We start from the raw sequence: 26981 nt of genomic DNA, 5'->3' as shown, positions 1-26981 counted from the left end.
TTTTTTTCAACTCCTTTTCAAGCCAATACACTTTTAAATGAATCATATTATTGTGAAATATTCAAAGAGATATCATTTATGTATAGAATACATAATTATGCATTTTCATATCTGCAGGATTTTTTAAAAAAGAGAAACAATTCCATATACTAGCAATATACATTTTGTAGCAAAATCCACATTGTTGGCACCCTACAAACAGGGGGTCCCTCTCTCATTTTTTTTTGGGGGGGGGGATATCCCTACACACAGAGTCAGCATGTTTTCCTTATTCAGTCTGGTGCCACTGCTTTGGGGCATTATTTTATTCATTTTTTATTTTTTTAAATCAAGACTCCAGACAGAGTGAGGGCAGAAAGCATTGCCCTCACTCTGTTTTGACTTCAGGTGCCATGTAGCCAAATATCATTGTGTACATTGCAATGAGATTTGACTATGTAGTAACATTAGAAGCCAAATCAGAGTAAGGACAAACCATGCCAGCCTTGTTCAGTTTGGAATCCTATGTGCAAATAATAGATGTGGAAAATTGTGCTCTGTGGCAGCAGGACGGGCAGTGCACTGCTTCTGTCAGGATCACAAATAAGCAACCAATAAGGTTAGCAGTGAGGGCTTTGTGAACTATTTTAGCCCCTGAAAGCCCCTCTTTTCAGAGCTGAAGCGTTTGCTAGTGATCTTTCAGTTCTATCCTAGTATTAAGTTAAAACCTCCTACTATTACAATACTAAATGTGTTTTTTTCTTCTTCACATTTTTCATTGCTAGACTTCCCACGGATAGACTTTAAACTGTTTTGCAGCAATGGGTAGTTTCGTGTTACTCCTTGGTGAGGAACTCAAAGCACAGTGAAGTGACTTGCCCAGGGCCGTGCAATGCATTAGTGGCAGTTATAGTTGTAGAACCCAGGAATTCCTGTTCTCGGAGATTAGCTTTCAGACCTTGGAGCAATGCTCAGAAATCTATAAAAGATAAAGCCAAACTGGGTGAAGCGCTGCAATACTGTGTGCATTTCAAGCTTAACATAATGGATATAAAGTCTAATCATGCTTTTTTTCCTTCTTCCCCACTTTTGGACATTTTCTTCATCTGACTGCATATTTAGAAGAAATGCATATTCCTACTCCTATTACTTGTAAGTACCTAGCTGAATATGACTTTTCTTGAGCATGTTCATTAGAGTTGCAGGGTTTTGTTTTGCTTTTTAATTTTTACAAATTACTTTTTATTTTACCAGTCACATTTTCTTTTCTTTTTCTCTTTGTTTGTTTTGGTTTTTGTAGCACACTACATTTTTAAAGCACATCATCTACCCAATATCCGCACAACCACCTTTTTGTATTCATGAAGCTATTAAAAAAAAAAGTCATGGGGACTCAATATGTCTACTTCCATATTGAGAGCCAGTGTGGTGTAGTGGTTAAGAGCGGTGGACTCGTAATCTGGTGAACCGGGTTTGCTTTCTCACTCCTCCACATGCAGCTGCTGGGTGACCTTGGGCCAGTCACACTTCTCTGAAGTCTCTCAGCCTCACTCACCTCACAGAGTGTTTGTTGTGGGGGAGGAAGGGAAAGGAGATTGTTAGCCGCTTTGAGACTCCTTAAGGGGAGTGAAAGGCGGGATATCAAGTCTAAACACTTCTTCTTCTTCTTCTTCTTCTTCTTCTTCTTCTTCTTCTTCTTCTTCTTCTTCTTCCTTTTGCAATTAAAACCCATGCCTTTATATCTCACTCACCCCTTGCAGTCTTGCTGATTATCATTTCTTTCTGGTGTAGACTAATAGGAAAATAGCAGGCTAAGCACCAAGTTACTGTAAACTGTCCTTCACTTTGAAAAATACTGTTTCCAAAAGCAGGTGGTGAGCATCTAGGGTACTCACTGTCTTTGCTGCAACTGCTCAAGAATCGTGAACCTTTCTCTTTTCTAGCTGATGGGAAAGGAGGGTTGAGCAGCAATAGCTGGTGTCCGTTGGGACTGGTAGGGTGGAAGGGTGGGAGGCCAACAGTAGGTGGAGCTATAACCAGTGGCAGGCAGAGCTCTGTCCCACATTATCCTTTCTGCTGAGTTCTACAAGGAACCAAGTGCCAATCTAGATGTGATGTGGGACATACATGATTAGGTTCTCCTGCATTGTAATCTGCTGTGTCGCTTAGGGTGGCAGGGAATGCAGCCCCCCTCCCCCGACACAGCTTTCTTTCTGAAGGGACTCTTTCTTGTCAACTTCATTGCCCAGATAAACTCTAATATTACATTGTATTGTGCTAATATATGGCTATGGAGACTGTGAATATAGTTTCTAATTTTTATTGTTTACTTTCTTGTTAATTGTTCCTGGAAAATCATTAATGAACAGAGAGGTTTTTTTAAAAAAAAAAATCCATGGTGGTGGAAGTTTCAGATAAGAACCACACTACTTATGAAACTGCAGGTCCCTAATACCCAGATGTATAGGGAGACTAGTTATTCAGCAGATTGGAAAACACATATAGTGCATCCTCCCGGGCACTCTTGTATTCGAGGAATTTGTTTAAATAGTGGAGCAGACATGGTAATGAGGAGGAGGGAATAGTCTGTCTTGCTCTCAGATAGCAAAACCCTTCTATCGAATAGCACCACCCTTCTGTCTTGCTTTCAAATGTTTCTGGGGGTGCTTGGCAAATGATCAGTGAGTGCACAATAAAAAGATGCCCTTTAGGGGTTCAGGGGCACTGTGAGATGGAAATGAGTTGAAATGAAATCAAAGGCAGGTGGCTCCTTCATGGGGGAAGAAACCTTTCAAGAAACCAGAGGACAGATTTCAGCACAGCACTAGATAAATTAATGAGGGATGGAAGAACCACATATTACATTTCCTGCCTCATCACTTGTAGAGGTGCCACACCAACACAGGATCTTTCCATATTACCTGTTGCTCAAGTCATGTTGGGATCTACAATTTGTGAGTGAAGTGTAGCTACAATGTTCTTTGAACTGCCCTGAGACCTCCGGGTATAGGGTGGTATATAAATTCAATAAATAAATAAATAAAACAAAATAAATAAAATGTGTGTTATGCAGAACACACTCCTGAAAGCTGATTAAAAAACGCTTGTCTCAGTTTTTAATAAAGGTGTGTACACACTCCCATTTACTCCACATCTAATGCACTGTTACCACTGTTTTGTGAAGCCATGCACACACAATATTTGCTACAATCTACATTGTTCCTGTTGTGTGCTTTTTTAGAAATACTGTGTTTTGATGTAGTCCCCCACCATCAGCTTACAACCTATTAGAAAATAAAAGCTATAAGGAGCATCCATGCCCTCCTCTCTGCCCACTGGTGTGACTATATAGGATATGACTTGCAAACACATCCAGCCATGCTGATGTGTACAATGAAGTGCAAATATGATTTGAAATGCAGCCGGGGTGTGTGTACGTGACCTTGCTGCATTTTAAGCTGGTAATGTGTACGCAGCCTAAGTTTGTTTTAAAGGGTTAATTTGTTTCACAGAAAATTCCCGTGTGCAATCACTGCTTACTGAAATAATAATATTCCAGACATAAGGTCTGCTTTATATGTTAATTGAAGTACATGGTTCCTGTGACCTTTGTAATTGCTCCCATGCTGCTCTGGGAATGTATAATCTTACACTTGTATTGTTCAGCTGCACTTGCATGTTTACATAACATGCCACTGAATCCCTGGGGTGGTGTGAGTTACTGGTGTATGACATAAACACTTATGACAAGTACAACCAAACAGTATGGACTTGAAGGTTCGCTATACTGCTTGGAGTGTAATTGGAGCAGCCACAAGTATGGCAGCAACCACAGCATGCCAGGCAATGTGCAAAAATCATCCAAAGGTATAAATGCTGGTGGGCAGCTCTGAGTTCAAGTTCAGATACAAATTTCAGGGGCTCATAAACATTGCATACGGAATAGACAGGGACTTTACAAAAAAACCCTGAAATTCTTCTATGGCTCAGAGTAAAATCTGAGCCACAGAAGAATTCACAACTCCTCTGAATTGACCATCCAAACACACTCCCCCCCCCTTTCTTTCCTTACTTCTTGGCAGATAATGGCAGCAGATAGAGCCAGTGGGAGGGATTAGGTTGATAGAGCTGCATACAATTCTTAATTACTATTATTGTTATAGCAATATTGTTGTTGGAGTGTAATATAGGCTAAAGCCTCTTCTTTTGCTGCATTTGGCTATCTTTATGAGTTTGAGGAATCTATGGCACTACATCTTATCTCATCTAAAATATTTGGAGACTTCAACAACTCCAATATGAATTCCCAGCCACCATTTCACCGCACACTTAACATCTACTGTAGAGAACTAGTGTTGTGCAGGGAATACTTTTCATTCTCACTGCAATCACATACATAGGCAATATATGGAGTAGTTCCTAAAGAATAATTTGGGGGGAAATTATACCTGCAGTTTTGGAAAATGGCACCATTTACATGCTGAATCTATTTCTTGTTTTCTTGAGATACATGAAGCTAAATAAAACATCGATTCTCTTTCTAGTTTGAAGAAACCTTTGATCTTACATACTTCACATAAGGTTCCCATGCCAAGCCCCTTTGAGATCATTGAAAAGAAAACTGCACAACGGCACTACCTATTAGAAGGATTACATTTGGGCAGACCCTTTTTATGGGTTGCTTGAGCAGTGGCCAGACAAGCAAGTGTTGCAGATGGAATAGCACTTTGTACAATGGAAGTGAAGCAGAACAGATGCGTTCAGAGAGACAGAGCCTATTATATCCAAGGCTCATTTTCTCATTGCGTCCACACTCACACATTTCGCCTCCTTCACATATGTTGCTCAGCCTCGCTGTTTCTCTCTATCTTCTCACCCCATCAAAGAATTTATCATATCACTTCTGCCTAGTTCCCATCCTCTGTCTCAGCCCTTATGAGTTGAGGACATAATTTTGTAGCATTTATATCACTGTCTTCCATCACAGAACCCAAGGTGAAGCGCATGTGGTTCCCAGGTGGTCACCACCCAGTTCCAGACCTGGTTAGCTTCAGAAAGGTGGTGGCCTCATGTGCCTTCAGACCATATACTGGAATAGCCTTGAACAGAGAATGTCATTGAGAAGACTAGAGCACAAAGGTTCTTCATCCCCACATAATTTAAGTAAATAGCTCTGTAGCGATTGCACATCTTAATTGAAACCTGGTCCTTGTTAGGTACTAATTATAAATAACTTCTACCCTGCTGCCTGAAAAGCATTCTGATAGACTGGGTCCCCACATTCTTTCTTTGCTCTTGGGCAAATGAGCACAATACATGCAGTAATTCTTTGATATCGACATGTTGATGTTAAATTTATGTCAGCACACACTGGTTACTTCTGTTACATTCTTCTCTGAAGTATCCATCCAGCAGCTGTTTCTTCAGACACTTTCCATTTACATAATGAATGAAACACACACATACAAAAGTGAGTTTCTTGCTAGCTTCACACTTTATACAGCCTATGCTCTGTGATTGACATTAATGTGATGAAAGCCACTTCCCCTGGATTTTCCAGTTGTTGTGTTTATGGGAAACTGGTCAGGGAAGAGAGCAGGAGTTGTCATTGATACAGGTTGTCAGGACTTCAGAGATAGCATTTCAATTGCCTTATTTGTAGAAGGGAAGCATTTTCAGATAAATGCTTCTGTCACTCTGAAGACAGCTCAACACACCGGCTGACTATCCTCTGCCTTGGTTCTGCATGTTAGTTAGAGCTCAAGGTCTAGCAATGGTAGTTGCTTTAACTTTTTTATCATTTTATTTACCCTGCCCCAAGAAGGATCTCTGTGCCTTCAATAGCTTAAAAAGCAACAAACTAATTTGAGTTTGAGAATTTGAGTTGAGTTTGACTTTTTCATTTGGGTTTTGGTGGCTGAAGAAGGGTCTCTAGATATTGAATTAATGGCTCTTTTTTAAAAAGCTGTCAAAAGCTGTCTACTTTTGTATGCTTTCTCCCCTCTTGTAATATCTCTGCATCTTGAATCACAAATGCTCACTCCAAAATAAAAGTGTATTGTTTTCACAGTTCTGATTTACCTTTTTTATTGCACTGCTACAGCCACAGCTTGGTGGAAGAGAGAAACTCTTTTAGTGTCACCTAAATGAGATACTATTGACACCTCTTCCAGAACCATCAGCAGCTCACCAACATATTTGAAATTCATCTGAAAACATTGTGTGGTTTTGCACAAAGTAATTGAATAGTTAACTCAGAGACAATTCAGCATAGTGGAGATGCTGACAGCTATGGCCTACTGGGCACACATGATGAACTGGTTGACTATTAACCATATGCCTTATTTCAGCGTGGATCAACCCATGTGCTGTGTGAAATGGCTTTCAAGCAAGCAAGAGTAGAGGCTGCTAATCACCATTGGAGTGCCTTCTATGACTTGTTGTTGTTTAGTCCCGTCCGATTCTTCATGACCCCACAGACCAGAGCACGCCAGGCACTCCTGTCTTCCACTGCCTCCCACAGTTTGGTCAAAGTCATGTTGGTAGCTTCAAGAACACTGTCCAACCATCTCGTCCTCTGTCGTCCCATTCTCCTTGTGCCCTCAATCTTTCCCAACATCAGGGTCTTTTCCAGGAAGTCTTCTCTTCTCATGAGGTGGCCAAACCTCAGCTTCAGGATCTGTCCTTCCAGTGAGCTCTCAGGGCTGATTTCCTTCAGAATGGATAGGTTTGATCTTCTTGCAGTCCATGGGACTCTCAAGAGTCTCCTCCAGCACCATAATTCAAAAGCATCAATTCTTCGGCGATCAGCCTTCTTTATGTCTACATATTAGAGCTTGTTTTGGGAAGGGCTGTAGTTTAAGTAGTAAGCACAGGCTTTGTATACAGAAGGTCAAGAAATCATTGTCTGAAACCCTGGAAAGCCACTGCTAGATGGCCCAATAGTCTGACTTATGAAAAGGCAGATTCTTGTGTTCCTAGAGTTCCCTACCATGCAGTATAACATTCATTCGAAATTCCCTCATTCTGATATGTTGATCTACAGCTCTTATAATGATTAGGAAAGCCATGAAAGTTTCAGGGAGGACTGGAGTACAGCTCAAAGAATGTTTCTTCACTACTTAGCTCTCCTAATGTTCAACATACTGGCCCTCATCTATGCAGGGCAGAAAACTGAGCTATGGTTTTGCTTTTCTTAGTGCTAGGTGAAAGGAACTGAACTCTAGCAAATTCCAGCAAACCTCTCTGTTTAAACATCCAAGTCCAGGTTAGTGTGTCTCAGAAACCCCTTGTGTCCACTACATAAAAGAGAATCACTTTGCTGGCTTTGGAAATGCTTTGGTGCACATGCATTTGAAGCCAAAATATTCCATTTTGTGGAGAGTCATTCAGTCTCAAAACAGCATTGTTCATTTCCTGCAAAAGCAAACGAAGCCTGCCAGATCCAGCCCTTTGTCATGATCAACATTGTGAAGAAGCTGAAGCATCAGAGCATTCAGCCACCTATTGCCAGAGATAATTTAAGCTGAATTTAATAAGCAATTCTCAGCTTTGTTTACAAACCCCTTTTAAAGCTTCAATAGTGGCCCAGAGTGCTCATTATTAAGGACATATTCATTTTAGATTATCATTTCCCACTGAGAAATCTGACAAACTTCTGGTGCCAAGTAATTTATGTACCTGTGTTCCATTAGCAAATCCAGAAATCTGCCAGATCACACAGACCAAAATACTGAAGTCATGTATGGTAAAAAGATATATAAAAAAAAATTCACTTGAAAATTTACTGCAATAATATGGCCCTTCTGCAATATATATAATATCCTCCTTTCATAAAGTATATATCTGTACATTGTTTTCTTGGACTCTCAGCTCAGTGCTTTTGTGCCAAGCTTGAAACAACAGAAAATAGCAAAGTGGGTTCCTTTTTCCATCCACTGAAAATGTGATAGCTGCCAGGCAAATTACACCACACTGGTACTGCAGCCACCCCTGTCTGTCATGCCGGGATAAGCAAAAGAATGGCATAGGCTGACATCACCAGTGTGTGTGGACTTTGGGGGCTAAATGTTTAACTCCCCCATCTGAACAGCCATATATTATCACCCTCAGCTTTTAGTACTGTGCACACCCTTCTGGGAGTGAACTCCTTTGAACTCCTTTGGGCTTATCTTAGAGGGGACAGGCATTGTATTGGGCTGTTGTATGAAGGCTGATACATCACCCTAAGGTTTGTGTCTTGAGAACATAAATGTCGGTAGGAAATGGCTGGTGATAACTGGTTTTGCTATCAAGTAGTTGGCTTTTCGGTGATAGGGGGTGCAAGAATGGTGGAGTAGAGTGGTGGAGATGTCCTCCTGAGAGTAGTCTCATGGCCACTTACCATGATGGGGCACGGGCAGGGGAGGGAGACTATGAGGTCAATGCTGCGTGGCCACACTGGCAGAGCTGGCTGAAGTAGAATCACAGAATGAGCCATTTGTTGTTGTTGTTGTTTAGTCATTTAGTCGTGTCCGACTCTCTGTGACCCCATGGACCAGAGCACGCCAGGCACTCCTGTCTTCCACTGCCTCCTGCAGTTTGGTCAGACTCATGTTGGCAGCTTCGAGAACACTGTCCAACCATCTCGTCCTCTGTTGTCCCCTTCTCCCTGTGCCCTCAATCTTCTCCAACATCAGGGTCTTTTCCAGGGAGTCTTCTCTTCCCATGAGGTGGCCAAAATATTGGAGCCTCAGCTTCACAATCTGTCCTTCAAGTGAGCACTCAGGGCTGATTTCCTTCAGAATGGATAGGTTTGATCTTCTTGTAGTCCATGGGACTCTCAAGAGTCTCCTCCAACACCATAATTCAAAAGCATCAATTCTTCGGCGATCTATGAGCCATAGAAGCATAGAATTGTAGAGTTGGAAGGGATCATGAGGGTCATCTGGTCCAACCCCCTGCAGTGCAGGAATCTTTTGCCCAACGTGGGACGGGAACCCATGACCCTGAGATTAAGAGTATCATTCTCTATGCATCATGAGCTATCTTGAGCACCTTAATTCCGCTGAAAAGTTATGTAGTAGTTGATTGTTTCTTTCGTTCATTGCAAACAATTGAAATGTTCAGAATCCTGTAATAAGATTGTGATGGTGTTCATTAAAACTCACTAAAGGTTGTAAAGGTACCGTACATCAGTGGAAACAAAGTGCCATATAGTCATCGCTTCTCCTGCTGGAGCTCCCTTTGTTTCAGAACCATCTCAGATGTAAGAGCAGCACTCTGAAGGTGTTGGTTGCCAAAATTGCCCCAAACCAAAATACTGCAGGACCACTGATGTACAGACACAGCCTTAGAAACTGCGAGTTTTCCCATTTCAGGAGTGGCTTGATATTTTAGATGTCCCTTCCATTGCAATAAATAAAGAAGCTCACATTAGTGATAGCTCCTCCTCAAATGTGCACTGGACCTTCGTTCTGTACAACAACCCACTAAGACTGGGATTATATATCCTGTGCTGCTGGAACTGCTAATTTCAATTCATTTCACTAGGGGTTGAACATAGCATCCCTTGTAAATATTTAGGTATTGATGTTCTTTCCATTATTTATACTCTGCATTTTGACTCAAGGCAGCTTGCAAAAATTATGGCTGCAGTTTACACAGCTAGTCTTGGGTCTGGCTGCCCATATTTGGTAAACATGAAATGTAATTGAGGCTCCAAAGCTTTAATGTCTCTATCCAACTTCCTGTCAAAAAGGATTAACAGCAAAACAGACTGAGGCTGCAGTTCTGGACCTGCTTACTAAGGAGTAAGCCCAATGGGACTTACATCTGAGTAAACATGAATTGGCTTCCACTGACAAACCTTTTTAGTGCCTTCCCCTCCCCCCTCATTCTCACATTTTGAAATAAATTGATTTACATTTTACTATATTTGTTCAATGTTTTGTTCTCCCCCCCAAAAAAAAATACAGAAGATTAGTTACTTTATTGCACAGTGGTCAGCATTAAACCAAAAGCAACACATTTGGATATATATTTTAGCAGCATGTGATATTTTGAAAAGTTTCTGCAATAGATTTGTCTTAGGTGAGACTCTAGGTCCTATTATTTATCTTTATATATTTTCAATATTTCTATGCTGCCTCTCAGGACAAGCCTTCTGGAAGCAGTCCACATATAGGAACGAAGAAGAAATTAATTTGGTTCCCATTTTAATGTGAACCTAGCTACTCAGGAATTTGCAGTCCCTGAACTGATAGACAAACCCAAATGAAGCTGCTTTAACACACACACACACACACAAAAACCAAACACACTTTTCCAAATGCAGTTCTTCACCAAAACTATGGATACAAATTACAAAAAATACATATATTAGGGGAAAGTGCATACGGAAATGTGCACATTGGTGAAAGTAACTTGTGAAAATATATAAGGGGAAATTGCTTGCAAAATATGTACGCCGAGCACAGCATAGGTCAGCATAACAAAACAGAAGGAACCATTTAAAACAGACACATGTTTTCAAATTAAAATAGGCAGCCCAGAATCAACACAACAAGCAGATCAAAGCAGTCTCCCCAGCAACACAAACTTTCTGAACCTGCTCCATTCAAAAAAGTGTGGCCATGTCATTGTTGTAATCAAAATGCTGTATGCAAATGGTATTTTCAATCCCTGGCATGGTTCAGACAGCCATAGTAGAGAGACTGAGGGAAACAGACAACAGCAGTAAGCTCTGGAAAAGCATGTGATTCCTATTTGTTGCCTCACAGCAAATGAATGCAAAGGCCACTCTGGGTAGGAGTCATCCCATTAGTTGACAAGGCTTCAGCAGTCACCTTCTTATGATGTTTAAATGTGATTCATTGTCATTAAAATTTCAGTTCTGTTGTGACTTTTCTAAATAACGAGCAACCTATGGTCCTAAAGCAGCCTTCCCCAACCTGGTGCCCTCCGTATGTTGTTGGACTACTACAACAACAGCATCCCTAACCGATACCCATACTGGCTGAGGGCTGGTGGAAGTCGCAACCAAGGCCAATCTGTAGGGTACCCAATCAGCTTGGGGAATTCTTTCTAGGTATATGTGCAACCATGGCTTTTCAGCAAGGCTTCCTTGGCAGAGTGCAGTATTAAATAAGCATGGTTGATAAATAATTGAAAAGAAAGATTTTCTATGCAAGGATCCAATTAATTTTTCCTTAAAGATGGAGGCATGTTTTAGGCTCATCATTGATTGTGAGCAAGTCAATTTAGTTTGTGGGAAACTGCAAACTCTTAACATAATTTAATTACATTATTCAGATTTCAATAACAAAGAAAATAAGATTAAAGTCCCTGCTTACAGTAATCTTCCTTTCTTTCCTTATATTTGTTTTATTTTCTTATCAATGGAGGCCATGTGAGCAAACTTCTTTGCTGGTGCAGAAGATTTATGTGGTATCTTTCCGGGCTGCTGGTTTATAGAATGTCAAATATTCATTCTGAATGAGTCCCCCCACCCCACCCACCACCTTCAGATATGAATGAAGACTTGAGCAGCCAAATGTCAACAGAAGCAGAGTTGATCACTCTTCTCCATTTTCATACAGCTGGTAGTCAGAGGCAAACAATGGGATCTCCCATTGTTGGGTAGGTTTTGGGGTGGGGGCGAGGAGAGCAATTTTAGAGCTGACAGTGGACTGGTTGTTTATTATTTCAAAGGTTTTGCTGTCACTCTTAATCATTTCTGATTTTTACACTCAACGCAGGCAAATCTCCTGTAGAAGGGTGGTTAATTTAATGTGACTTCTCTCTCTCTTACAGGCCTAGTGCCTTATTTTAGGATATTTCTGCAGTCCATTTTAGGAAAGTGTGAGAAAGAAGTCACATACAGTTGCTCTTACACCAATTCTGTCTCAGTGGGTAGCTTTGCTCTGTCTAAGTGAAATGATGAGCCTTGTTCAAAGAATTGCAGTCACATCCCAAAATGGTTTATGGTGGATAGAGGTTGGGTAGTACACTACTAGTAATTCTGGTGAGATGTTATATCTCCACAGATGAATATGACATCTCAACATTTGAGACCAGTGCGCTGAAATGTTTCTTTTATTTATGTTTCTTGGTGTAAGACGAAGAAAAAATCATGCAAACATTTTATATATAATAGTACTTGGCCTCTTTTCTCATATTCAGTTTTAATGTGGCAAAGCCAACATAAGATGACATTTCTCAGGTGAGCTGTTTCTTCTCAGTGAATTTCCACAAGGAAAGAGTTGGGACCTAGTGTTTACTAAAGAGGGGAACTTCTAATTCACATCAAATTCACTAGTAAAATAAAGAGAGAAATAACTCTGCTTATTTTCTGACCAAGTACATTTTCAGAAATACATTAGCCTACTCTCTTACAGCCCCTCCCTATCACACACACAACCTCATGGACCTCAAATAACCATTCCTTTTACCTTTTAAGTGATGTTTTGTCAGCTATGAAGGGGAAGGAGGGCTTCTTGCTCTCCCCTCTATGACAGCATATCAGCAGCATGTCAGGTGTCAGAAAGAGGAAGGTGAGAAAAGCTTAGTTTGTTCTGCTGCTAATGCTCCTTTGTTGTGATCATTTAGGTGCTCTCAAGCCTGTATCTAGACTTGAGTCCAGTGTGTGTCATTGACAACAGAGGCACCAATAATTTCCTGAAGATCCTTGACATGTAGAGGGTTCACAAGGTACAATAAATACAGGATTTGGGGATCTTATGACTCATAGTGCTTGCAAAGAGCACCAAATATCCTATGAGCTCTGCTCCCTATTCCTATCTTAAGACCCTAGAAATGTACCTTGGAGAAGGAAAGGAGGTGGCAGTGGTAGGTTCTCCTCAAGGCCCCATCTTCTCCTGCCCTCATACATACTAATACTGGATCATTCTCACCACATGGGAACAAATTCAGGAGAACTACTCACCACCTGAAAATGATAGGTAGGAATTAATCAGCAGTATTTTCAACCAAATCTGATGTGTATATGAAATGTGGACTGTGTCTTCTGTAACTAATGTGGTATATGTTTCTGTTTAGAAATGGCAAACAGGAAATTACTAGGTGGCACTCAGTAGGCCATTTTAAGAACATAAGACTCCTGCAGTATTAGACCAAAGGTCCATCTCCATAAAACAGTGGCCAGCTAGATGCTTTCAGGAAAAGTCCACACACAAATAGTGTGTGAAGGAAACAACCTTCTTCTGCTGTTTTCTGCCTTCTCTCACAGCATCTAATATTTAGATGGATAATACCTCTGGAAACAGAGCAGTGGTGAGGAAACTCTGGCCCACAGGACAAATTAGGCCCATGAGCCTATCTAATTTGGACTTCAAGGCTGTTATGGGAACAACCAAGAGCCTCAGAGTGCACTTCTGATTTCCTTGGCTTGCAGTTTTGGACTGTTTAAATTGGGCATGAATGCAAGCCCTGCTGCCTCAAGCAGGATCATTTCTACTCAGGAGCTCCCCTAAAACCGCAACTGCAAAGGGACAATTGGGAACTTTAGAAAGTGTTGTCAGCTGCTCCTTTGCAGCCCGGACTTGTATTTGGTGCTGCTTCGATTTGGAGCCAAATACAAACCTTATTGCTTTTGGGGAGTCTGAATCTATCTGATGCCATATCACACCGTTGAACTTTTCCCCGAGCCAAAACCATGATGTATGTCCTCCAGGATCTGCTCCCGGGTGAGTCTTGTGACCTGTGTTATGCTCTCAAGTGCTTTATTCAGGGTGAGAGAGCAGGGCATGAAAGTGAGAGAGAGAGTGGCAGCCAAAATGGCCGCCGTGATCTCACACAAAAAAACCAGGATGTCCCTTTTTTCGGAGCACTTGCGAAGTATGCCATATCATGTCAGGTAACTAAAACAGGTGTATAGGTCAAATGTGACCCACAGAGGGTTGCCACTTTTGATCCTGCCCGTCAGATGAAAATGTTTCCCTACCCATGACATCAAGGGTTTCACAAGTGAATAATACCCCAAACAAGAATGTTTATCGGCCCAGGATATATATAAAGTGTCACCTTTGTTCTTGATGTCGTAGGAATCAGGGAGAAAAACATATATATTTTTATAAAAAATATGTAAATACAACTATTTAATGGTAGCTTTTCATTTCATTTACACTCGGGTATGGAGAATCAAAAACTCAGTTTAAGCAACTGTGTCAACAACACCTTAAAGAGTGTTTCCTTTTGTGCGATACCTGCTCTTTTCTGTTAGGCTTCTTTGAAAACAAGGTAAAGGGACAAAGCCCCAACCTGAGATCCCCACACATTGTCCCATGGTGACAACCAGATTTCCACTTTGGATTGGTATATGGGGAAGAGACAAGGCATTTCTCAAGGGAAGTAGATTTGGCCCTGGACTTTTAGGTATTGATCTAGTGTAAACTTATCAGTGGGAAATTCCAGGCTGGATTTAGGCAGTTGCCTGGTATTTTCCCATTAATATCCCATTCTGCCGTTTTCTCTTTTCCTTGGCCCTGCTTTTGTTTGCTCTCAGTTTACATGACACTCCATTGCTAGTTTCCATATGCACTCTCCATTGCTAATGCTTACAATGGAGATGCAATGTGATGCTTCCTCACATTTGCAAATAGACCTGCATGTTGCTCAAAACCGGAAATATATTTTTTCTCTCTTTTAAGGTATTATTTTGTCGGCTTGTTTTCTTTCAATTTGATCAGTTAAGAAATGCTAAAACCAAAACAAAAACCCTAACAATGGTTTCTTCCCTCTTCAAAACACCCTGAAGGAAACTAGCCAAGAAGCAAAAGGAGACGCAGAGCAGCAGTCAGAGAGAAATGGGCCCTGTTGCTTCTTCAGACAAGACTGCTACGAAACTCAGTTCTGCTCATAATGAGGAAGCCTTTTCTTCAAGCTGCCAAGATGTTAATGGATTCAGTAAGTTTTACTTGTTTGCAATTGGTACCTCCATATTCAGAAAGCTTTGTGGTAATTAAAACTCTTGGATCCCATGGGAACAAAAATCTTAAGGATTTGAAACGTATTGTAAGGGAAACAAGAGTAATAAAAATAACTGGGAGAGTGAAATGTCTCCATTTCTGTTCCTGAGATGTTTCTCTTTCTGCTACAGGTCTCTGCTTTTTCTAATGTCACTTGAATAAAAGTATTAAAATAATTCATTTTAGCACCTGAGCAATTTAGGCAAGTTTCTGTTTCACTGAATTCTGACTTAAGTAGAATACTGCACATGGTTCTTGAACTGGCTGTGCAACCCCCAAACAGACAAACCAACCCCAGGGATATTTGGAAGTTGGGGTTCTTCATGACCTAGTGGCCATACAGCAACCATACAGTTGCCACAGTTCATCAGAGCAGGAACAACAGCTCCAGGTCAGGTGTTACATGTCCATAGCAACCTATTCCTCCATTACTAGGTCCAGATCAACCCAGCATTGTTACACAGCTGCTGATCTCTGCCACATCCCATGCCTGTGGTTTGACTTCCCCCTGCCCTGGCACTGGAAAGGAATATCACATCAGTACAGTGCAGCTGATGATGGTGCTGATAGAATTTAAATTTCCTCTAAGATTGAAGGATATGTCTTGCTGGACAGCTGAGGAAACACACAGAAAACAGAGCACTGCATTTTTGTTACAATCCTCTGTGCTTAATTTTTTCTCTCTCTCCAAAACAACACATGGCTCAGTTATTAATCAATACTATCTAAAACTATGCTAAGCTGTTTTAGTTAGAGAGTGCAGGTTCACAGGCAAAGTTAGAAACCAGAAATGCGGTCAGTGTTAGAGGACGCCTGGAAACTACAGACATTCCACTTCCACCTGCAACCATTCTCAGTAGCTGTTAATGGAAGGGCTGTAGCTCACTAGCAGGGTATTGGCTTTACATGAAGAAGGTCCCAGGTTATATCCCTAGCATGTCCAGGGAGGGCTAGGAGCCACGGAAGCAGAAATGGCCTCAGCTTTTGTGCTCATTTGTGGTCAGGAATAGGACTCTGGTAACTGTGAGGGAGCCAGTGTGGTGTAGTGGTTAAGAGCAGTAGACTCATAATCTGGTGAACCGGGTTCGCGTCTCTGCTCCTCCGCATGCAGCTGCTGGGTGACCTTGGGCTAGTCACACTTCTTTGAAGTCTCTCAGCCCCACTCACCTCACAGAGTGTTTGTTGTGGGGGAGGAAGGGAAAGGAGATTGTTAGCCGCTTTGAGACTCCTTCGGGTAGTGATAAAGCAGGATATTAAATCCAAACTCTTCTTCTTCTTCTTCCAAACTGTAATGTTTTAAAAACCAGGAAACATAAAATAATTTTGTGGAGTGTGGAATCTGCCATGTAAGAAGCCTTGTATCGAAGCTGCTGTGATTTTACCCAGTACCCTACGGAAGAAATGGATATAGGTACCTACTCAGTGAAAAAAAGAGATGGCAAGGAAGATCAGACTAGGGAGCTAAAATTATCCACAAGTATCTGTAGCATCCAGTGAGGTACATTACACAGAGCACATCTCCTGAAGCCTGGCATCCCATGAGCATGATGAGTGAGACGCCATATCAAATGAACAATGATACACTAATGATCCACCCAGCACAGAGGCACTGCTGCGCTGACACCACACTGATGGACTGTCATGCAGTAGGTCATACATAAAGCAGATCTGGCAGGAGTGGTCCAAAGGAGTACTCTGTATCATGGACACAACCAGGTTGACAGCTGTTGGAAAGTAACAGAAGAAAAAGGAAGATAAAGTTTAGGATTTTATCACAGGTTGCTTATTCAGGAATCTCAGTTTGGAAGCCAAGCAGTTTTGCTTTGAAACTAAAGGGCATGAAATATTCACTTCTGAAACAGAGGACATTGCCTAAGGAAGTCCACGGGAAGGTGTTATGCTAGCATGACATCTGATGTTGCATTCAAAGCCATGCTGTCATGTGCAGTTATAAAGTTAGCATTGCCTACTGGGAACTTAGATGGGAACAATAAGGGCAAAGATGATGAGTGCAGAAAAAAGTTCCTTATGAGTATTATTAGAGCTGACACGGAAGTTCACCAGTTGTGAAATTCAGGTTGAATACCTAACTCCTGCAGTAGCTAAAGCTTTCCTCCAGATCCTGAAAGCCTCAGCAAAAGCTGCAAAACTTTCAGCATATTTCCTCCACAAAAATCAGTTGAATACATTCACTATACTGTGTATAGGACAAGAGAAAGGATGTGATTGTTCTATTTGTCTAGAATAGTAAACCCTTGTTAGTTTGGGGGCAAAACAACACAGTTGGTGGTACATGAAGGGGTTTCATCCTCCCAATTGTTGTGTGAGGCTGAACTTGGGTGGGGATGGGACAATGTAGGAGTAGCAAACCTTGGGGAGCACCAGAGTTGGAGGTGGTGGCTCTGCAGGTGTGGGTATAGTGGTGGGGCTGCTGCCACCAGCTTGGAACTCCCTACCTGATCCCTTGGAACACCCTACCTGATCCCTGTCTAAATAAGCACAACACGATCACTACTGGGAACACACTACTGCTTCCATATACACACAAACCCTCACAAGCCACTGCTGTGTTGCTTTGGAAGCACTGGCAAACCCATTCTTATATATTAGAATTCAGCGTTTTAAGGTCTGTATGACACAGTATGCTATCACTTTGGGTTATATCCAATGTAGTGGTAAAGTAAGCATCCTGTCAGTGACAGAATTTCTGCTTGTGCAGCTGGACTTTTTCTCCCTTCTCCCCTTGCAGATCCCCTAAATCTGTTCTGCGTTTTCCCCCAAGCCTCCCTAGGAGATTTGGAGAGGGGGAGGGCAAGAAGAGGAGGAAAGTACCATTGTGCAAGGGGAAACCCTTGCACTAATGAGACGAAGAAGTTGAGTACTTCCCTTTGCCTTAGCAATCTGAAACTGTACAGTGGTACCTCAGGTTACATACACTTCAGGTTACATACGCTTCAGGTTACAGACTCCGCTAACCCAGAAATAGTACCTCAGGTTAAGAACTTTGCTTCAGGATGAGAACAGAAATCGTGCTTTGGCAGTGCGGCAGCAGCAGGAGGCCCCATTAGCTAAAGTGGTGCTTCAGGTTAAGAACAGTTTCAGGTTAAGAACTAACCTCCGGAACGAATTAAGTACTTAACCCGAGGTACCACTGTATTTATTGAGGCACTTTTGTTTTGTTTAATAATAATTGAACAATTAACAATAATTAATGATAATGATTTTAGAAAAAGAGAGAGGTTTCCATCTGGAAACCCTGGATGTCCCAAACCTTGAGAACAACAGAGTCTTGTGTAAGGGTGTGTGTGTGTGTGTGTGTGTGTGTGAGAGAGAGAGAGAGAGAGAGAGAGAGAGAGAGAGAGAGAGTTTACTTGATTCTAGCTGCTCTTTGTCAGCTCAGTTACTAGCACAATTTTAGCCCTGACTCAGGACTTCCAAAGAAAACCCAACTTCTGGATTTGACTTGACAGAACAAGGAATATACTTCTCCATGGAGATTCAAAGCATCTCTTGGTATCTTATTCTGGCTTGTCTTCCTTCTGAATCTCCTATTGTCTGCATAACTGCCAGGGCCACTTGGAATCAGAGACAAATGGTGTGCTCCAGGGTGGGCACAGGTTAAAACAATGACAAGCTTGAAGAGCCAGGTGCAGGCACTATAGACCACATCAGGCCAATGATTAGGTTACAGGGAAGAGAAAAAAAGTGCAGAATGGGCAGAGGCAGGAGGCATCGGCCAAGAGAGTCAGGCTCTGGAAGGCTGGAGAGGTGATGCAAGGCACAAGATTGTGTGACTACTCAAACAACAAATTGCTTAGATTTGGGATGCAAAGGTTAAGAGAGATTTTACACAAAGCCAACAAGACTTCTGAGTCCTCTGGGCTGGGAACAGCAAGGCCTTCAAACTGTCCTGGTGTCTGCAATAGCAATAGGAAATCTAGCCTTTGTTCTAAGATTTACTAGTTTATTTTTCAATGGCAGTTGAAGTCACAAGAGTAAACTTGTATTCACTGGATAATTCAGCGTGATGCTGCCTATGGTGCTGTAGAACTGGGTTCACTAGTGAATTTTAGGGTTTCCTATAGAACTTGTTCAGGAGATGTGGGTGGCGCTGTGGTATAAACTACAGAGCCTGGGGCTTGCCGATCAGAAGGTCAGTGGTTTGAATCCCTGTGACGGGGTGAGCTCCCATTGCTCGGTCCCTGCTCCTGCCAACCTAGCAGTTTGAAAGCACATCCCAGCGGGATGGTAAACATGGTTTCCATGCACTGCCCTGGTTCGCCAGAAGCGGCTTAGTCATGCTGGCCACATGACCCGGAAGCTGTACGCCGGCTCCCTCGGCCAATAAAGCGAGATGAGCACTGCAACCCCAGAGTCGTCCACTAATGGACCTAACAGTCAGGGGTCCCTTTACCTTTTTTATAGAACTTGTGCTGAAAGAGCACTAGCAGGTCAAAATAATCCCAGTCTCGGTATTTTTAAAAACTAATTTGCATTCTTAGTGTAATTATTTAGGAATGTTGTTGGACTCCAACTCCCATCAGCCCCAACCAGCATGGCCAATGGTCAGCATTTATGGAATCTGAAGGCCAACAGCATCTGAAAGGCTGCAGGTTAGCCATCTCTACTTTAGGCGATGGTTTTTAAAGACTCATGTGTTCATCGATACATATCCAAAGAGCCAGTCTATTGAGTGCCTATATGCTTAGTAGTATACACTTCCTTTTCTTAAGGGAAGATTTTGGCTCCATAAGAGATTTGTACAACATGTGAGTTAGGTGCATTAAATGCCATCAGTGAAATCTTACGCGGTACAGTTCCCTTGTTATAAACAACCTTGTTAACAGTAGATTCTACTGGCACACTAGCACTTTGTTCAGTTTCCCATGGGACAATACTTTGGAAAATTGCTTGACCTGCTTTTTTTTAAAGTGTAATAGAAATATCTGTAGGCTTGATACAACTCCACCTGGAGACTGTTAGAATAGCACTGTTCGCCCCATGGAGTAATTCTGATGAGCTTTTATTCATTTGTAAATAATGTTTACTCTGGAGATCTAGAAATTGCTTCTGAAATTGCTTTGATGTATATTGGATTTTATCTACTTTTATATGGTATTATGGAACAATTATTTCTATTTTATCTATTGACATCTCTCTTTTTAATGTACTGTGGGTTTTTTGCATTAACTCATTTCCCGTCACAGTGAAGGTGAAGACAAATATATAATTGTAAAACTGGAAACAAATGTGAAAGGACTGCGAACCACATTTTCTGAAACCAGAGTACCATAAATCCTTAAATATTGGCTGGCCCATGTAAAGCCAGCTTCCAAGACATATTGAAATGTAAAAGTGTTGCATAAAGTGTTGCAAATACTATGATTTTGACTTGATTAAAAAGCTTGAAGATTGAAGGAAGACATCTTAAATCTAGAGACAGGGTGGGTTCCTTGTTTGAATCCCCACCCCCTGCCTCCAATTGTGGGGGTACCTCTCTTCATGTACAAAGCTAACATGTACAAAGCTGAATTTGATCTCACCACCCCACATTTATAACAACACTCATATCAGCATTTTGCACTAGCCGAAGTCTGTGAATTCTCTTCAAGGGCAGTCCCACATAAAGCACATTACATCAGTTGATCCTTAAGGGTTTGGAGAAATAAACTTTCTTTGGAAGCCGAATGTCCACTGGGGCTTCCGCGGCTTCTGATTGGCTACAGGAACTTCCTACAGTCAATTAGAAGCCGCACTTTGGAAGTCGAACGTTACGGAAATCGAATGGACTTCTGGAACAGATTCTGTTTGACTTCTGAGGCACCACTCTAATGTGTGTACATGTAGTTCCTGGGAAATGGAATCGGTTGACATCAGGTATCAGCCAAGATGCAAGTAGGATGAGACAAAGTTGGCTTAGAAGAGCCTTGGAATATGATACTAAAACTGACTCACAAGAAGGGGAAGAAACTAGCTTGATGAAAAGTGAAGAGGAGACTGTTGATGCTATAGAGAGCATTGACCACCAGGGATATCAGATTCCAATAACACTTCCAACAACAACAGAAAAGGGAGCAGAAATTGCAGGTGTTTGCTTGTTCATCCCATGTTCATTCCTACTGCCCACTCCAGTCTCAATATCCAGAAAAGTTAACTTCAAATTCTCACAGAATTTCAAGCCAACGTGTGCTGTCAAGAACCATCTATTTGAGAGTCAGGCTTCTGTTGCATCTGATAATTTCCTTCCAATTTGTGCTTTTTGTGTACATATTTAACATTCTTCACCCCGTCAACCCAAATCCATGAACCTGTTTAAAAGAGAACTCCCTAATTTTTATTTTGTGAAAGTTGTGATACTGCACATTGATAATACTGATAGACATGGCTGGAAGTCCACCTCCATTAACATGTTTTAGTCCAATGCAATTCAGATAACTTGTGTTGTTCTTGTGGGTTCCAAACCTCAACTATGGATTTATGCTTCCATATTCTTATTCTGCAGTCTTCTCCAAATGTATGTGTGGTGTTTGGGAAGGAGGAACATATGTAGCTTAGCAGGAGTGCCCTGTATGTGTTATGTTGCTTGTCTCTGCTGTATATGAGCAGTTCTAGGGTTTTTGGCATCCATTTTATTTGTGTATTTTTATTTATTTTATTTATTTTTTAGATGGTATTAGAAGTGGTATTAGAAGACTGTTTGCTTCTAGGCAGTTTAATTATGTCACATCCAGTGAATTAAATGCTACTCTGTTCTCTAAGGAGCTTTTCTCTCTGTTCTGTTATCTTTCTCTATACATTTCTAAAGCTTCTTCCTTATGTCTTTCCTACCTAGCACCATCCTCTCCTTGTTCATTTTCTGTCCAAAGCAAAACCCTTCAGAGCAAATCTTTGTTGAATTCCTACTACTCAGGTACTTATGTAGACTTTATTCTTGATTGTGTGCTTTTGTGCCTTTCCCTGTAGATACATAAATATGGCAGTAAAGAACCGAGTCTTTGGGATGTTGGAAACAGCTAACTTTGTGTTTTTATTTTATTTTCCACATTATTTTTCTCCTGTTGACCTTCTGTTGGGTTCCATTGATCCGTGTTCTGTGCGCAAATGGAATTTCATCTCAAAGTATCATCAGACACTGTTCCATCGACCACACTGTTAGGTAAGAGGACTGTTATGATGCACAATAGCCTGTTGATGAGAAAACACATCCATTCTATCTGAAAATGGCTCAATAGAATATTGGCAGACATATTCCAAAACTGTTGTTTGTTTGAGGCGGCCCCCATTTTGGATGGTAAACTTCTCCTCATCGTCACCAAAATGTGTAACTGATTTTACCATATGCTCAGTGTCAAAACTCTGCCACCTTATCAGTCTCATTCCTTCAAAGGCTATGATGCAGTCTCAAACGATAATTAAACACACATACACACTCTCCAAAACAGCATTGTGGGGATGCTGTTTGAAAGTTAAAGGATTAGAATTAACCACAACAATGAATCTGAGGGACTTTGATTTGGAAGAAATTGTTAGGAACATTTGTTCTGACTTCTACCAATACAGAAAGAAAAAGAAAAAATCATAAAAATGTGGCTCTCTGCTAAGCCCCCGAATGAAGAACATTTAAATCACATAATGGAATTCATTTCTTTTTTATTGATTCCCCTTTCAATAAAAAAGATTGGATTATTCCTTTACTCTCAATTCTTGTCATTCTGTTTTTCATTTTTTAAGATTAGATATTTGTATGCTTAGGGATAAAAGGCTTAAAAATATGTTTGTCTTTTTTGCACACCTAGTAGAGCAAATAAAATAGGTCGTGCCTGCAAAGCTGATGCACAGATGTTGCATGTCTGAAGATAAAACCCAGGACCCCTGCTTTTATAAACAGAGCATTGATTTTTTTTTTAAAAAATCCTCTATGGTATATCAGAGAGCAGCACATTGAGTGGTTCCAGAGGCTGAGTATTGCTGTAGGCAGAAACATAACACAAGCAAGGTGCAACCATTAGTGCATTAAAAATAATCCAAGGGATAGGGAAGTAATGGAGGAAGGAAGGACCACAAGGGTAGGAGCCTCACAGACCCAGAGATTTGTCTGCATGCTGGAACCATAGGATACTTGAGCAACTCTTCTAGAATATAAAGGACTTGGATATATACTTTAATTCACAGGAGTTATCCTCATACTAGAGGAATTGAAGGTGGATGCAATTTTCACTGACCCCTCCTTTCCCTCAGTGGCCCTCCCTGTGGCCACTGAAAACATGATCTGGAGATTTGTTTCTATGGGCTATAGAAAGAAGGGGAAATCAGTAAAAATCACTGTCCCACATGCCCCAGAGGCGAACCTCCATTGAATCAATCACCAGTTATGATGGCTGTGCTCTGCCTCCACATTTGGAAGCGATTGCTCTTGTGCTCAGGTACTGTTTGAGGGTCTCACACAGATATCTGGTTGGCCACTGTGAGAACAGGATGCTGGCCTGATCCAGTAGGTTCTTCTTTTGTTTCTATAATCCTGATTCTCTCCCTCAAATGGAAGGAGACTTGGAGGAGCAAGTCTGGATCCAACCCACAATGATTTTTCCCAGCCACACATGCTAAACCACATTTTCTTGTGAAATCAGCCACAACTGGAAGCTGGGCCAACCTGATCTGAGCAAAATATTGAACAAACAAAACATCACAACATTCCTTTTTTTTTTTAAGGACTTCTCCCATTTTTTATTTTTTATTTTGTTTGATGATTTCAGACTGAAAGCTGGGAGAATATCCTGTGCAGAATAGATCTACTAAATTCTATATCCTCCTTGAAAAAGAACAGTGGTTTGGAACACCTCTTGAGGAAAGTTGTACTTATCATGTGTGTAAAAATAGTTGAGTTCTGCTCCTAGCCCTCTGTAGGGTGTGGTGTTTGGGGGCCCCAGATTCCAATGTGTAGTTTCAAAGTGGGTTTTGAGTGGTCAGAGGTTTATTGGTATCCACAAGACAAAATAAATATTGTATGAGGCAGGCAATAGATATTTTGAGCAAAAATTATTTCCTATCCCTATTGATGGCTTACCTGATGGCTCACCTCCATCTGTAGCAACCTCTTAGCACAGCTCTTTGGACGGTGAAAATGGGAAGTCTTCCATCATTATGCCAAAGCTTCAGGAACAAACATCTGTTTAAGGTCCAGGAGCCGACTAACAGTCACAAGTTCCCTCTCAGCTCCGCTTCCCAGTCCAACCACTGAAGGCCACTACTGCTTGCTGTCATTTGGTTCCCATGAGTGACACTTTCTGTGGCCTCGGCAGGGCACCACTGTTGTTTGTGAGCCACATGCTACTCATTCACTCATAAATATGTACCTGGCTCCCCCGGGTCCCAGGCCCGTCTCCATTTATGTAGGACCCAGGACTTAAGTTTCTTTGCTTAAAGTTGACATTATTTATAAAATTCCATGATCACGGAGCTGAAATCTCTAAGCCAGCAAATGTTATTCGTTTAGAAAACATTGTGCATTATAGACAGCACACCATGGTATTGTATATTAACTCCACCATAGATGTCTGTGATGTTGCTTTACCACACTCCATAGTCATGTTCCTGTTTCTTGACTATCTGTCCATAATTTTGTATGTTGCTTAGTTATTTAATATATTGTAAACTTTTGGGAATTATTGGTATAACTGGAGGTGGACTGAGCTGTGTAATTCTGTCCCATTTCAGTTTCACTAACACTTTGTCATAGGCCCATTCAGGTCCCATTTTGTGCAGAATATTTTGAAAGAACACATGAAAAAAATTGCATTTAAATTATACTCATCTTGTACAAATTGTATTTGAAATTTTCATGTGATATAAGCACATTTCACTTTTTTTAAAAAAAATAACTGCTTTGTTTTTGACAAACAGTCAAAGCAAGAATGGTTTTGGTTCCATTCTAGAGAGAATATGCAAAGCAATTGATAAAGATGGCTGAGCTCTTTCTTGTTTACATTTGATTCAACCTAAATGATTAGAAAGCTCAACAATATTGACCTGAACCCCCAAAAGGGGGGTAGATCACTGCCACTTTTTATTCTGTGAGTAGATTGCAGTCTCTTGGGAGTTGTCCACCCCTGAAATAGATCTAAGATAATTTCCTGAGCCAAAGGAAGTCTTGGAAAATGACCTCCTTCCACACCAACCTTTGGGGTTCCCAAAACACAATCACTGTCTAGCTCCTATTTCCCATAACATATTTTCCCCCTGTCTTATTACTTACCCAGCCAGTGGTGATAAGAGTGGTGACAGCATGAGAGAAGGAAGCCAATCCACCTCTGTCCCATGTCAGCCTGTCACCAGCAATTGTGGAGTAGCAGCAATTGCATGTGAGGAGTGAGAGGATCGAGTACCCCTTCCTGCTTTCTTACTATTGCACTGATGGCTCATTGGATTTGTTGTCTTCCCAAGGGCTATGACAGTGGTGATGGAAGACAGAATGCAAGGTCCACAACACATTTCCTTGAGGCCCACAGTGTGGCACAGTGAAATAGAGAAAGCATGGAAGGGACAAACCGCTGGCCTTTCCTCATTCTGCCTCCTAGCAGTTTGAAGTGCAAGTAAATAAATGGGTACCACTGCAGCAGGAAGGTAAAAGGCATTTCCATGCATTCTGGCACTCGTCACGGTCCTCCATGTGCCAGTAGCGGTTTAGTCATGTTGGCCACATGACCTGGAAAACTGTCTGCGGACAAACGCCGGCTCCCTTGGTCTGAAAAGTGAGATGAGTGCCACACCCCATAGCCACCTTTGACTGGACTTAACCATCCAGGGGTCCTTTACCTTTTTACCTTTACCTTGGCTCATCCTCCCTCAATGCTGCTGGCCCGATAATTAAATAGAAGGTAGAATGGTGCTTTTCAGAGTGGGGAATTGGCAGATGAGGTTGGCAGGGCAGTCAGAACTTCGCTGGCTTGATTTTAACACAAGATGCAGGTGGGGAGAAGGTGCCTTGTAAAGCTCTTCTCTCCTTGGGATGTGAACATTTATGTGTTCCCGAAGTTCTCTTCTGTGACACCACCTTCAGAGAACTTCACTTGAAGCTCTACTCATAAATTCACAATGCATGTGAACAAATACATAGGTGAACAAATAATGAACAAACAGGTGAAAAACAGCTGCATTTTGTATTCTCCTAGCAAGTGCTGCTATATGCATCTAAACAGATGAAAAGGCAAAGTTGATGATGGTGTGTTATAACTGAGTTTCAGCATCATTAACTTGATCTGAAGATTAGATTATTTTATAGTGGGGGTTTTTATTTTAAAAAGTGGAAGTTTAAAAACTGACAACTCAATCCATGATACATTAGCTGCCATGCTGCAGTCTATTCCAGAGTTTATGCAGGGACAGGATCCTAACTTCATCTGCAATGAAAAAAAACCAATGAGATGTCAAGGCAAAGTGATTGATGAACCACTTTAACAATATTCCACTATACAATTTTGACTCATTTTGAGGAATTTAGTAGATAATGATGGGTATGATACAAGGGAAGTCCTGCAAAGGGGGGGAGTAGGGCAAAATTGGTATTTATTTATAATAAAAGGGTGGCCTATTTATAGTTTTCAGATACACAATGCCAGATATATTCAGATATACAATGCCAGAAATGAGAGAGATGGACCAATTGAGTACCATAGCCAATACAGATATGGCAGAAAGCAGGGAATTAATTACATAGGCTATACTATTATGGGGGGAAATCTCACTATAAGAAGAGTTCATCAATGGAACAAGTTTCTGAAGTAAACTATGGACTCTCTTCCATTCGAACATTCAAGACAAGATTTGACATTGAATAGACAATCTGTTTTTTTTTTTTTTTTAGGAATAGACATATTCATGCGGAAAAGACATATTTTAAATGGTGAAATATAAATAATATTTTGGTATGAACTGCTTTCATTTTAAAATAGCCATCCAAAATAATGTCTTAAGACATTACTTAGACATCTTGAAATTCTCCACCCCATTTGTAAGCAGGGAAACTGAAGGTACCATTTG

The 26981-nt window shown here is 41.2% G+C and overlaps 1 protein-coding gene across 11 annotated transcripts in view; it reads left to right on the top strand.

Annotated features, from left to right (window-relative positions):
* PTPRT (protein tyrosine phosphatase receptor type T) overlaps positions 1–26981 on the top strand; it is a 603119-nt gene that overhangs the window by 519420 nt on the left and 56718 nt on the right. For 4 of the 11 annotated variants that reach the window (XM_053394030.1, XM_053394027.1, XM_053394026.1 and 1 more), the window contains 4 exons: positions 1102–1131; positions 14735–14883; positions 21778–21855; positions 22066–22101. In XM_053394030.1, coding sequence (XP_053250005.1) covers positions 1102–1131; positions 14735–14883; positions 21778–21855; positions 22066–22101 — 293 coding nt within the window. The remainder of the gene's footprint in view (positions 1–1101; positions 1132–14734; positions 14884–21777; positions 21856–22065; positions 22102–26981) is intronic. The other 7 variants (XM_053394029.1, XM_053394028.1, XM_053394033.1 and 4 more) reach the window with 4 other exon arrangements.

The sequence above is a fragment of the Podarcis raffonei genome, chromosome 6 (assembly GCF_027172205.1).
Source record: "Podarcis raffonei isolate rPodRaf1 chromosome 6, rPodRaf1.pri, whole genome shotgun sequence".
NCBI classification, from domain to species: domain Eukaryota; kingdom Metazoa; phylum Chordata; class Lepidosauria; order Squamata; family Lacertidae; genus Podarcis; species Podarcis raffonei.
Note: the sequence above shows the minus strand (reverse complement) of the source record. Positions and strands in the feature narration are given on the sequence as shown.